We start from the raw sequence: 13225 nt of genomic DNA on the forward strand, positions 1-13225 counted from the left end.
AAGAGCGACCACTGAATGCACATTTTGGACTGAAAATTTTACTGGCTGTAAAGTATTGCGAATTATACATCTCGATCGCCGGTGGTCACATGGCTCTGGGTATTCATTTCGGACGCCGAATGGTTGTTGATAAGATACAAACAGACCATCTGGGCCCATATAGAATATTCAGAAATGAATGAACATGCATGAAAATAATAGGATAAGCTCTTATTGACAATGAAGCTAGCTAGCTGCAGCCAGTCAATGACCGCACGGGCCACGGCAGCCAGTTACAGCCGCTGAAGCAGATCTTTTTGATAAGGAGGGCATCAGGAACGTGTAGGGGCGGTTTGACCTTAAGGCGGGTCCCAATCTTTGGAAGACCGTCCAGTTCTCTCGTCTCTTCGTCATCCAGAAGCTTGAGTGGGTGAGGAAGACCGTCCGCCGCCTCGCTGACGATGGTGGTAGACTGGTTGTTGTGGTAGTTCGGAGCTGGAAGGAGGAGAACGATGGAGAAAGTAATATTTTAAGGCGTGAGGTCGGGTTTTAAGCTTGTGGTCGGTCTCAAGCTTTTATGAGGTCGATCTTAGCTGGCTTAAAATCTCCCTATTTCACACGCTACTGATGCCCTAAGAAGCTAGCTGATTGCCTGACTAGGCTGCTGGCTACAACTGCTTACGCCTGCAACCCAACGGATGGGCGGTGAAGCTACAGCTAGCCAAATAGCTGAAGTGACTGCAGATCTACACATAACTTTTTATTTTATAATATAAGAAAAATAGGTGAAATATCTTTCGGTCAGCCAGAAATTACAGCGACGTGGGATTTTACATCTCTGGTTGCCCAATGATGATATAACTAATCAAATTCTAACCACTATTCCTGATAAGTGGACTGCCCAAAAACATATTTGAATTCTCAAAAACAAGGATGAGAGAGTACATGAAGAGAAAACTTCCATACGGAATGGGTTAAAGAAAATAGACTTTATTGCACACAGCTGATGAACTACAGCACAAACCACTCATATTTAGCTGAAAGCAAATAATTGAAAGAGCTGGTCCACCGAACATAGACGTTATTGGTCTCTGTTTAGAAAATGTCCATCAACAATGTTCTAAGCCTAATTAGATGAAGGTAGAAGCCATGCAGAGTTTGCTTCATTTTTCTATAGCCATATGAAAAAGGTGAGGAAGACGGCAAGGGCGTCCCTCCACATCCTGCAAAAGCCCCGCCTTCTCGTAGTACTCAATACTGTCCAACAAAGTTTCCTCCATTTTCTTCCTTGGTTTCCACCCTAGATCCTTCAGTTCCTCCGACGTAAGTGGTGTCACTATAGAGTGAGTGAGGATCCAGATCACTGTCACTGCGGCAAAGAGATGCAGAACATATAAATAAGAGCTAGCCATTTCAAGATCTGCCACCACAGGCATGGTAAGAGATTCACCAGTTCACGTAATTGTAGTTGGGGTGAGTCTTCTTGAGCAAGTTCACCATAACCTTTGCGCTAATATGATGTGGCGCGCAGATGTATCTCCCAGCTGATTCCTCTTTCTTGTATATCAGAAGTAGAGCATCAGCCACATCACGGACATCAACTATGTGCCACAGAATGTTCTTCATTACCGCTGGGCCTCCTGTAATCAAGCTAACGGAACTTCAGTGGCGTCGCACTTAGTTCAACATGGAGTATTAAACTAGTGTACACTAATCCCAGTTCAAAAAACTAATTAGTGCAAGCACATAAAAGTTGGAATTTGTCATTTGGTTATTACTGAATGCAAATAAATTTCCTAATAAAAAAGTAAGAAAAACATCACATATATGATAAACCTAGTAATTAACAAGGAATAGGAGAAAATAACAACAAATATAATGCAACCTTTTATAGTGTATAGGAGGAATTCATGGCTGACATTGGCCACAGGCTGTAGGAGTGGGCCTAATACCATAGTAGGGCCCAACACCACTAACCTCATTCTTTTCACAAAAGCTTATGTCCGACCAGCAATTCTCGTCCTTGGGTCTGCCTTGAGGCCACTTCGGGTTGAAATGGACAGCGGCATTGGATGAAACCACCACAACTTTCTGAACGTCATTAGCTCAGCAAGCCTGAAGAATGTTTAAGGTACCTTTCACAGCAGGGGCCAGCACTTCTGTCTGCATGGTTAAGGTACATACACAATCAACTCTCCAGTGTTTGAGCAGTGCAATTCAGTAGGACACACGGATTACAGCATAAATTTAATTTGCAAATCTTATTGATAGCATTGAGTCAGTGAAAGCCAAACCAACTGAACCTAGTGGTACTGATACTTGCCTCCGGATCAACAACTTTGTCCGTGGGCACCGGGCAGGCGACATGGAGGACCCCCCGGCACCCGGCAACCGCGCCGGCCAGCGCGCCGTGGTCGAGCACGTCGGCCTTGGACACCCGGAGGTTCTCCGACGCCCCTTCCAGCTGCCTCAGGTGGGCGTTCTTGGGATCAGCTGAAATAGGTCGGGAGCTATTAGAAATGGAGCCGCAGCCAGCAACAGGGCGGCCGCGTGTGGAGAACCCGACGGGAAGAGGGTGCTTACACGGGTCGCGGACGGTGGCGTGCACGGCGTAGCCGCGGGCGAGGAGGAGCTTGACGAGCCACGAGGCGATGTACCCGCCGGCGCCGGTCACGCACACCTTCTCGCGGCTCCCGGCCGTTGTGCCCGATGACTCACCCATACTTGACTAACCCAGCTGTACCCGTATCCGATGCTTGCGTATCCGATACTTTCTCTATACTACCATCGTGTTATTTTTTAAACTCACGTGTTGCCGTACCGGTATTGCCATACCCGTATCGCGTATCGGTGATATACAGGTGCCCACCCCTTGCTGCTCAGTGCTCAGCGCCTCTCGCTCTCGGCGTCGTCTTCCGCTAGGCGCTGTGCCCGGCCGTGAGTAGCAACCTCGTGCAGGTAGTCGTAGTCCGATACAGCAAGCTCACGAATGACTCGAATGGTGGTTCAGTGCAGGCAAGGGCGGGAGTACCTAGTGGCCCTTACTGATCTTAGACAAATTGAATGAACACGTGCGGTGCGGAGGCTGCCACGACGCCGTGTCCACCAACTACCTGACGCCGCCGGCCGGTCGGGCCGCTCTGCTCCCGCGCCGCCCGCTGCCAAGAACAGGCGTGTTCGCAGAGCATCTTTCATGAAGATATGAATGTATAGGACTGCAGACACGGGCGTGTGCTGTTGGTAACTCTACGAAGCTCGTCGTTTAGCATCTTTCAAAGAGGAGCTTCCTGGTTTGATCCCCAACCCAAGGCCACCTTCCTGGTTTCGTAGTGGGGATTGGGGAATGGTCAGTCAGTCGGCCGGCTGTGGAGGCAGAGGGCATCTTCAGAGTCAGGCGGGGCACTACGCCAGAGGGCAGAGGTTGCAGAAGCACTGGCTCCTCGATGTGCTTTGGTTATCGCGCTTGATGGAGGTTTTCAGAAGGTGATTATTCTGCAGCCAGATTGCTTGTTGCTAGTCGCATCCAGGATGTTGTATACTTTGAAGGTAAAATAGGCATTTTGATCCCTTAATTTTATTCGAAAGCTCAAGTTCATCCCTTAATTTTTAAATTAACTAATATAGTATTTTATTAAGGTCAAACTCATCCTTGTGATGATATTATACTCCATAATAACATGAGATAAATGTAAAAAGTTCTTTTTATCCTTGATTTCATTTTCCTCTCCTTATTTTTCATGTTTGTGTCACTGTTCGCTCAACTTTCTGCAACATTCTTATACGGTGGTATGTAATTATATAATAAGTAGCTTTAATTTTACAATCCAATACTGCATGGGTAAATAAAATTCTATGTCCAAATTAAGCACTTATAATGTTTAGCTTCTAGATAAATTTTAGAAGGGGAAGGAGTTAAGGGCAAAAGAAAGATAAAATCTCATATTATTATGAATATATATCAGCAAAAGAATGAGTTTAATTAAAAATAAAAATTGAAGAACTATCTGAAAGTTGAGAGATGAACTTGGCGCTCGGATGAAAGTTGAGAACGTTTGGGTTATTAATGACTGAAATCAGCGGCCTGTGAGGGCTTTCCGTGCGGGCTGGCCCAGTGGGCTAGCGATACGGCCCACCCGGACGCCAGAAGCTGCATTTTTATAGGCGTAACAAATCACAGATTGGCGATACGCAGCAAATTCTTTCATGCTTCCTTAGCACAGCGTGCTCCAGGAGGCTGGAGGCGCAATATTACAGGCGGCTCCAGATGAATTGCAGAATTTACATCGAACGGGATTTGCTCTCTTGCATGCATCTCTTCCCATTCCAGGTTCATGATTTTCAGTCACATTACTGTGTCCAAGGATGTTTGAGATGGTTTCAGATAACAACCAGCTTTTCCTCCGACAGTGCGTCCTGGAGTGATGATCCGGGTGGCAATGCTGTGCAGGTTGTTGAGCACCGCCCAACCGAATCACATCTCGTCATCCATGAGAGTATGTGGTTTTAGGACTTTTGTTGCATACCAAAAGGTTTTCTGTTACCCGATTCAGTCGCTGTGGAAATTGAACGTACCGTGGTTCTGAAAACAAGCATGCAGGGGAGACAAGCAGACTGTCCAAATGCAGTCTCCGATTCTACTTCGTTCGTTTTAAATTGTAGTTCGTTTTAGCAAATCCAGATATATAATTTTTATTATGTATTTAGACATATCAAAACCTATATATCTAGATTTGTCAGAACAACCTACACAGAGGGAGTAAAATACAACGACATATATTTCTCCTACGTATTTCCAAAAAAAATTATCGTGCAATACAATATTGTCATCAATAACGTTCTGAGCTTATAATAAGATAAAAGTGGTGGATATAATGCAGATCTCTGCTTCATTTGTCAGAAGCAAAATGGAAAATATGAGGAAGACGGCAGGTGCGGCGGCCCTCCACGTCCTGTACAAGCCCTGCCTTCTCGTAGTATTCAACGCTGTCGCACAAAGTTTCCTCCATTTTCCTCGGTATCCAGCCTAGGTTCGTTAGTTTCTCCGATGTAACTCGCGAGATTGCAGATCCATAGTCCTTGTCGTCGCTGCAGCAGAGAGATGCGTAGATGCCATTGTAAAGGGCAATGAGCTAGACATTCAAGCTCAGACAATTCGGATATTGTCACTCACCACTTCACATAACTGTAGTTAGGGTAGGCCTTCTTCAACAAGTTCACCATGTCTTTTGTGTTGATCCGGTCTGGTGCACAGATGTATCTCCCAGATGATTCCGCTTTCTCGTATACCAGAAGCAAAGCATCAGCCACGTCCCGGACATCAACTATGTTCCAGGGCAAGTTTTTCATCACACCAGGACCTCCTGTAATGACGCTAATGGAACTTCAGTGGTGCAAAGGAAACTATTGTAGTGTACCCGAGTATGATTTTGCAGGGATGAGGTATTAAAGGCTAGTAGTACTACATAAAAACAACAAAATAGAAAACAAAACTCAACTCAATATTTGATTTAACTTTGAGGTTAGCAACCAAAATTTTTGTTCCCACAGCAAGTTGAGTAATTGTTCAATTTACCGACTTCAAACCAAAGTTTGATAATCAAAGGCAAGAAAAATCATCGCATTCGGCAGTGTAATTATCCAAATAATCAATAAGAACTAATGGAAACTAGCAGAAATATATGCAGCCAACCTTTTATAATGTAGATGAGGAATTCACTCGTAGTATTGACCACGGGGTGCAGCAGTGGACCTAAAACGATACAGGGGCAAACTGTAACAATAATCAGCCCATTCTTCTCTCCATACTCCAATGCTGTCTCTTCAGCAATTGTCTTGGCAGCACTATACCAGTCCTGGGAGCAAAAGTAGGTTAGCCATAGTTTGGTCCTCCCTGACAGATTAATGAGCAATAAGAATTGATTATAATATAAACGATAAGAACACTAGTTTTCCTAAAAAAATACTATTTACGTTTTTTAAGGGCATGAACACTGTTTATGTTAGCAACCTTTAGAATTGCTTGGGTATATTTAAAGAAACTGAATCAACTTTACTAACCTCATTCTTCATGCACAAATTTCTGTCTGACCAGCAGCTCTCATCTTTGATTCTACCTTGGGGCCAATTCGGATTAAAATGAACAGCAGCGGTGGATGAAACCACAACAACTTTCTGAACACTGTTCGCCGAGCAAGCCTGAAGAACATTCAGAGTGCCCTTGACAGCAGGAGCCAGTACCTCTGACTGCACGTTGTACCCAGCATATGTTTATGCAGCAAAAAAAACTTTTGGACAATAGGACAAACGGTTCAAAAATGCATCTTGTTGGTAGCAGGGAACCAGTGAATTCTGGCAGTTGATAAGCATCGAGATTGGTACTTGCCTCAGGATCGAGGACCTTATCTGCGGGCACAGGGGAGGCGACGTGGAAGACCCCCTCGCACCCGGCGACCGCGGCCGCCAGCGCGTCCTGGTCGAGCACGTCGGCCGTGAACAGGAGCAGGCTCTCCGGAGCTCCCTCCAGCCGCCGCAGGTGGGCGTTCTTGGGATCACCTGAAGCAGAGTCCGCGCCGTGCATGAGTCCCAACTTCCGGCATGCCGACACGTCGGCCGATCATGGCGAGGCAGCGGCAGGCAGCAGCAGAGCGGCGAGCGGCGTGTGTGTGCATGCTTACTTGGGTCGCGGACGGTGGCGTGCACGGCGTATCCGCGGGAGAGGAGGAGCTTGACGAGCCACGAGGCGATGAACCCGCCGCCTCCGGTCACGCACACGCGCCGCGGCGGCGGCGACGACGCCATACTTCTGCCTCGATTCAGTGCCTCACCCACCGTTGGGATCCTTCATTCTTCCTCCTCCATATATCTGCGCCACGGCTTCCGCTTGCCAGTTGTGCTTCCCTGTCCTTCCACTAGTCCACCAGCGCGAGCCGACGAGAGGAACACGACGAATGAACCGATCAGGAAAAGATGATCGAACGCACGGAAAATAAATACAGGAGTAGCGATCACCCGCTTTGAAATCATCGCTATGTTTCTCCCTGTCGCTTGATTGGTCGGAGGTTGCCGGCGAAATTTGCAGCCCCAGCGTCCGTTCACATACTCCAAGTCCGGAAGTCCCAGCCCATTCTTGATTTCCCTCTGGAGTATATATTCTCTTCTCTTCTCTATACAACTAAAAAAACTCAAGTGGCCACAAAAATTTTGTTTCGTAGGTCGCCGCTGCAAAAACCATCGTCCCGCTAAAAAAACCCGCGCGCCGTTGGATTAGTTTCATCGTGCGATTCCTTGCATCTCGCGGTCCGTGTTCCCTTGCATCGTGCGATTCCTTGCGTCGTGCGTTCTGCAGCTGCCTAGAGGCGCGATCACCGGGGCGGTTCTGCCGCTGCCGGCGGCAACCACGGCGAGGGCCGCGTTCCGGCCACTGCGGCTAAGGAACAGCGCCGCCAACCGCTCCTACCCTTTCTGTGCCCCATCACACACGCCCTAGACCGCCCAGAACATACCCACGGCCCTGGAAACCCTTTACTCACCGTGACTCTGTTCTTTGTGTGCGCCGGCGGGCTGAAGGAAGAAGATGACGGAGGGAGGGACACTGTGGCGAGGGATTTGGCTCGGGAATAGCTCAAATCGATACGTGAGGTGGCGCTGAGACTACTAGGGCAGTGAATCGACGGGAGATTTCTACTCGGAGACGAATTTGGCGGCAAAGCGAGCTCGGCCAAGGAGGAGCAGACTGGCGAGAGGAGGAAGACGATGGCCCTACAGGCGGTATTTATTCTCATCCGCAGCGCCTGAGCGGTCTCCACCTCCTGCTTGCTCGATTTCTGCTATCCCTCGCTCGAATCGACGCGTGGCTCACTTCAATTTTTACCACCATTGATCAGCGGCGCCATGTCGAGAGGATAAGCTCGAGCTGCTCTGCTTCTGTCTTTGAATTTTCTGAATGGCTCGATTGCTCTCTAAACCAGCAAGTTTAAACTCAGTTATCTCCAAAGTTTACTACAGAATTTCGAAATATGACAAAAGCAATGTTGTAGCCCCGATATTCCTCTACAACTTTCATTAAAGGTATCTATCTTTCTTTGTCCTCGAAACCATTCAAAAATAGCTCTTAATATTGCTATTTGTACCGAGTTAAACTGAATATTCCTGAATCTGAACGTTGCAATGCATTTTTCTCCAAATTCTTTCACTGAACTTCAAAATCTCCAAAAAGTAAATTTGTAGGTTTGAAAATTGTCTAAATTTTTTTTTTGCAGGCATCCTTGCTGGTTTTTCCTCTAACTTTTCCAAATTTTACTCCGAACAAATAGGGTTCATGATGTTTTTCTGAATATTCAGCTAAACCCTTTCAGACTACCTCTGTTTGAATTCAAATTTGAATACCTTGCAAAAAAATTTCATAGGAACAGTGACATATTTGCATAGCTCATCCAACCAGCTTTGAAATGGGGTACTTGTCATCCAAAGTTATCCCATACAAAGACACTTTATTTGGCCTCAAAGTTGAACCCTTTTCGCTGAAAATTTCAGACTTAGAAATATTGTAAGTGCTGAGCTGTTTCGGCATTTTCTTCAAACTTTCTTCAAATAAATTCTTAGCATCTCCAAATCTTCCCAGGTTTGGTTCTATTGCTTAGTACATTCCTTGTACTATACTTTCATGCTCACCAAGTGTTCTTCATTCGTGCTGTTTTTCCACGTTTGATATACTTATTACTACTATCTGACTGTCTGTTCTTGGATGACATATTAAATTTTAGTGATAAGATATGCATGATAGTAGATAGTCAGATAGACATCATGCCTATAAAATATATTTTTATGAACCATACCATTTTGCTTTTTCCAAAATTATTGAGATCATAGATGGCTAAGATAAAGTGGGAGAGAAACCTAACTATAAATAAATATCTCATTCCTCAAGTCAATCATAAATAAATATCTGACCCCTAAAATGTCGAATTAACCAATTCAAATGTGGATGACTTGAATGCGGACATCCGCAAGACGCTGTTCTTCTGATCTTTCCCTTTGGGCAAACAGAGCAACTTCTGTTATGAGCAAAATGTGTATTGAAAACTGGAGCTCCTTCCTTCTTCTTATGTAACTTTTTTTATACCCTGGTTTTTGTTGTTTAAGGTTTCATCCTTCTCCCTGCCTCCTTCTGCTCGCTGTTGTTGTAATCCTTCTGTAAACATTTCCTTGCTCCTTAATATATGTCCAGGCTGATCCCAATGGGTCCACCTTAGTTCGCGTCAAAAAAAACATTGAATTAGGATTCTCGGATTGTTGAATCAGTCATAAAAATATTGAAGTATTTATCGTGCGTGGGAAAAAATATGAGTGAGGTGTAGGAGAAAGCTATAAATAAATATCTGACCACCTTTAGATGTTGAATTAGCTATTCGAAATGTTGACAACAGAATCTCTCTTTACATAATACGCGGCAGCGAGTATTTTCCGATTATAAATAGATAAACTGTGATATGCAAACCGATAGAAATACATATACATGGCACCACGACTCCAACTTTATAAAAGACGCACAAAGCAGAGCAAGCAGGAGTGAGGAACCGCAGCCTGCTGCCCGTGTCCCTGTCCCCCAACCCCAAGCCTACTTGACGGCGTCTCAAGGGCAGGAAAGAGCGGTAGAAATAGGGAAGCCGGCAAGGTTCCCGGAGGAGGCCGGCCTTCTCCAGGAACTGGAGGCCGTCCGCGAGCGTCTCCTGCAGGCTCCAGGCTTCTCGGCTTCCACCCTAGGCTCCTCAGCTTATCTGCTGTGAAGGCAACCTTGTAGTCCACGTCCACCGTCCTGCGACCCAAAGCCATCCTGTAAACGACAGCAAGCGCGAGCGCGAGCCGTTCGCAGCAGCTCGAAAGAGATGAGGTGATGCCGTGATGGGTGGCAGCAGGGCTCACTTGCTCACGTAGTCGTAGCTGGGGAACATGCTCTTGAGCAGGGCCACCATGTCCGTGATGTCCATCTGCTCCAGCGCGCAGATGAACCTCTCGGATGGCCCCGCCTTCTCGTAGACCAGGAGCGGAGCGTCGGCGATGTCGTGAACGTGCACCAAGGGCCAGAACTACTTGTTCATCGTGTCAGGTCAACTAGCTCCCGGTCCGCATTAGTGTGTGCAATATCGGAGTGTGATTGCCAGCGCGAGTAAACTAAGGTAATGGATCGATCTCATGTTGCGAGCAGCCTGCAGCTACCAAGTTGACCAGATTAGTTTGAGACTGATTCATTGACAAGTGCTAACATTTCCCTTAACGAATCATTGCTCGGAGCATTTTTTTTAAGGGAATGCCACACGATTGATTTTGAGTTTTGAGTTTGAAACAATAACATCTCACTGTAGTTGGTGGGCATAAACAAGTACAACTGGCCAAGGCAGTATGGGAATGGCGCCAAGAGTTCAGCTGAAATAAAAGGTATAAAGCTGCGTCCTTTGTATAGCTGCAAATATATGTGTTATTGTCTGATATTTTGATCGTAACAGCACAGATCCCGTTCATTCCTCAGCGTTCTCACGGTAAAAATAGGGAAGTCGGCAAGGTTCCCCATCTGCATCCTGAAGAAGACCAGCCTTTTCAAAGCACTCAATGCTATCCGTGAGCATCTCCTCCAGCTTCCTCGGCTGCCACCCCAGGTTCTTCAGTTTATCCGATGTAGTATAAACCTTGTAATCCACATCGACCATTCTGCATTAATCCAAACCATGTGTACACAACAAGCACAAGCATTAACACCCCGTTTGATTGGATGACAGACCTCCTGCTGTTTTTTTTAAAAATAAAAGACGAAAAACTTTAACACGTAACTGATATGATGGCACTTACTTGTCTGCATAATGGTAGTTTGGGAACACGCTCTTCATCAAAGCGACTAAATCCTTTATGTCCATCTGATCCAATGAGCAAATGTATCTCCCAGAAGGTTCAGCCTTCTCGTATGCTAGGAGCATGGCATCAGTGAGATCGCGGACATCTACCAAGGGCCAGAATTTGTTGTTTAATGTGTCAGGGCCGCCTGCAATTAGACCAATGGAATTAGATTAGGGTGAAACATGGAAAATCTGTTTTCTTTCAAAATTTGTTAAATTGCTCGTGTGGCTTAACTAATGAGTAATGAGATAATGAACATAGCTCGATTTAGTTTCAGATTATTATCTGTACTGCAGCTTTCAAAATTAGTAGTATCCTGGTAAAAGATGAGAAGTAATGTATAAAATTCGCTATGGTGTGAACCTTTTATGATGTATAGGAGAACTTTGCTGCTGGTATTGACTGCCACATGCTGCAACAGTGGGCCAAAAACTAGACCCGGGCATATTGTAACTACATGCAGTCCATTTTTCTTTCCGTATTCAAGCGCCATCTCTTCTGCTTCGGTTTTGGCAAGAGAATACCAATTCTGCCAACCACAGAAAATGTTACCAAATTAGCGATCCTTCCCAGGAATAAATTACAAGTACTCAGTAATGCAGAAGATGATGTTTAGATTTGGAAACCAGGTTAATTTGGACTTGTCAATTCCTTCAGAAGACCTATCTGTATAACGAATTGAGATGCAGATTCATGTATTAGCAAATTAGCACGCGTTCTTTTGATTGATCTCATTGCTTTGGCAATTGCATAGCTATCAACTGATAATGGGAGGAGTAGTATCTGTAACCTGAGTTTCCTTGCAGAGCTCCTTGTCTGTCCAGCAACTCTCATCTTTGAGCTTGCCTTCAGGCCAGTCAGGGTCGAAGCAGGAAGCAGCAACGGACGATACTACAATGAGCTTCTGAACATTCGTGGCCTAGCAAGCCTCGAGCACATTTTTAGTGCCCTTCACTGTAGGATTCATCAGCTCTTTCTGCACAATCATGTTTTTCAGACAAAAAAAAACATGTGTTTTTCAGAAAAAAATTCATGTTTTTCAACATATTTTTTTAATGGAGTTTTTTTCAGCATATTTGTCACGGAGAAAGTCTGAAACCACAGGGAGACTCTATTGTTCGGCTAGTTTCAGTAAATCTTCTTCTTTAAACACTGCAGCTGAAAATGGGCGTTGTATGAATCTACAACACATTCGAACCTCGGGGTCATCAAGCTTGTCTTCAGGCACCGGAGTAGCCGGGTGGAAGACCCCCTCGCACCCCGCGAACGCCGCCGCCAGCGTGCCATAGTCGAGGACGTCGGCTTTGAACAGTCGCAGGTTCCCCGAGGCCCCATCCAGCTGCGCCAGGAAGGCGTTCTTCGGATCACCTGGAGGATGAACAGCATTCAGCATGAAGAAGACAAGAGCCTCTTTCAGGGCCGTCTCAACGGTGCAAGGGATAAGGTATGTGTCACTTGGGTCGCGGACGGTGGCGTGGACGGCGAAGCCGCGGGAGAGGAGCAGCTTGACAAGCCACGAGGCGACGAACCCGCCGCCCCCGACCACGCACACCCGCGGCGGCGGCGCCATCCCCCTCCCTCCTCTCCACTGCTGCACCACCGCGGCGCTCACCGATTTCTGAGCGAGAACCCCGCGATTTCAAATCGTGGAGATAGTATGGGCCTGTTTAGTCCAGGACCTGTAAAGGAAAAAAAAAATTTTAAAGGAATCTTACCAATTTGAAGTACTAAATGAAGTCTATTTACAAAACTTTTTGCATGGATGAGTTGTAAATCACGAGACGAATCTAATGATGCTAATTAATCCATGATTAAGCAATAATTAGCGGATGGTTACTGTAGCATCGCTGTTGCAAATCATGGATTAAGTAGGCTCATTAGATTCGTCTCGCGATTTACAGCCTATCCATGCAAAAAGTTTTGTAAATAGGTTTCATTTAGTACTTTAAATTAGCAAGATTTCTTTAAAAATTTTACATTTACGTTTACGGGGTGGGAATTAAACAGCGCTGGCTGCAGCAGTTAACTAAGTTCAAATCGACAGATCGATGCAGCCTCGAACGTGCAGATCGAGTAAACAAACAACACGCCGAGTAAATCAATTTGGCCCACGTGGACAAGTGCGGAAAGGAACAAAAACACGTGGTGGGACCACGCACACCCGCGGCGGCGCCGCCATCTCCGCGGGCTGCGGGCTGCGGGCTGCGGGCTGCCTAGGCTTGTGTCCCCGCTCCTTGTCGCTTTTCTCCGCAGCACTAACAGCAGCACCAATGGGGAACCTTCAATCGAGATTGAGGATCTCCCGGGCCATGGAACTGATCTGATGGACCGTGAACTAGTTGAAAGTTACAGCACAGGT

At 46.1% G+C, this 13225-nt stretch overlaps 1 protein-coding gene and 2 pseudogenes across 1 annotated transcript; all 3 read right to left on the reverse strand.

Annotated features, from left to right (window-relative positions):
* Positions 1–1052: 1052 nt before the first annotated feature.
* Positions 1053–2701, reverse strand: LOC112881143 (annotated as a pseudogene).
* Positions 2702–4736: 2035 nt separating this feature from the next.
* On the reverse strand, positions 4737–7017 carry LOC112881687 (cinnamoyl-CoA reductase 2-like). The gene is made up of 6 exons (XM_025946499.1): positions 6654–7017; positions 6362–6531; positions 6037–6222; positions 5669–5831; positions 5150–5339; positions 4737–5064 (listed from the first exon to the last, which is right to left on the reverse strand). The coding sequence occupies exons 1-6, from the start codon at positions 6775–6777 to the stop codon at positions 4866–4868; spliced, it is 1032 nt and encodes a 343-aa protein (XP_025802284.1). The 5' UTR covers positions 6778–7017; the 3' UTR covers positions 4737–4865.
* A 3385-nt stretch (positions 7018–10402) lies between these two features.
* On the reverse strand, positions 10403–12519 carry LOC112881972 (annotated as a pseudogene).
* Positions 12520–13225: the final 706 nt, after the last annotated feature.

The sequence above is a fragment of the Panicum hallii genome, chromosome 2, assembly GCF_002211085.1.
Source record: "Panicum hallii strain FIL2 chromosome 2, PHallii_v3.1, whole genome shotgun sequence".
Classification (NCBI taxonomy): Eukaryota; Viridiplantae; Streptophyta; class Magnoliopsida; order Poales; family Poaceae; genus Panicum; species Panicum hallii.

Coding starts and splice junctions, on each gene's coding strand:
- LOC112881687 (XM_025946499.1), bottom strand. CDS start 6,777: ATGGCGTCGTCGCCGCCGCCGCGGCGCGTGTGCGTGACCGGAGGCGGC. Junction 6,532..6,653: donor CGCCACCGTCCGCGACCCAA/GTAAGCATGCAC, acceptor ACTCTGCTTCAG/GTGATCCCAAGAACGCCCAC. Junction 5,340..5,668: donor CCTCATCTACATTATAAAAG/GTTGGCTGCATA, acceptor GCGTCATTACAG/GAGGTCCTGGTGTGATGAAA.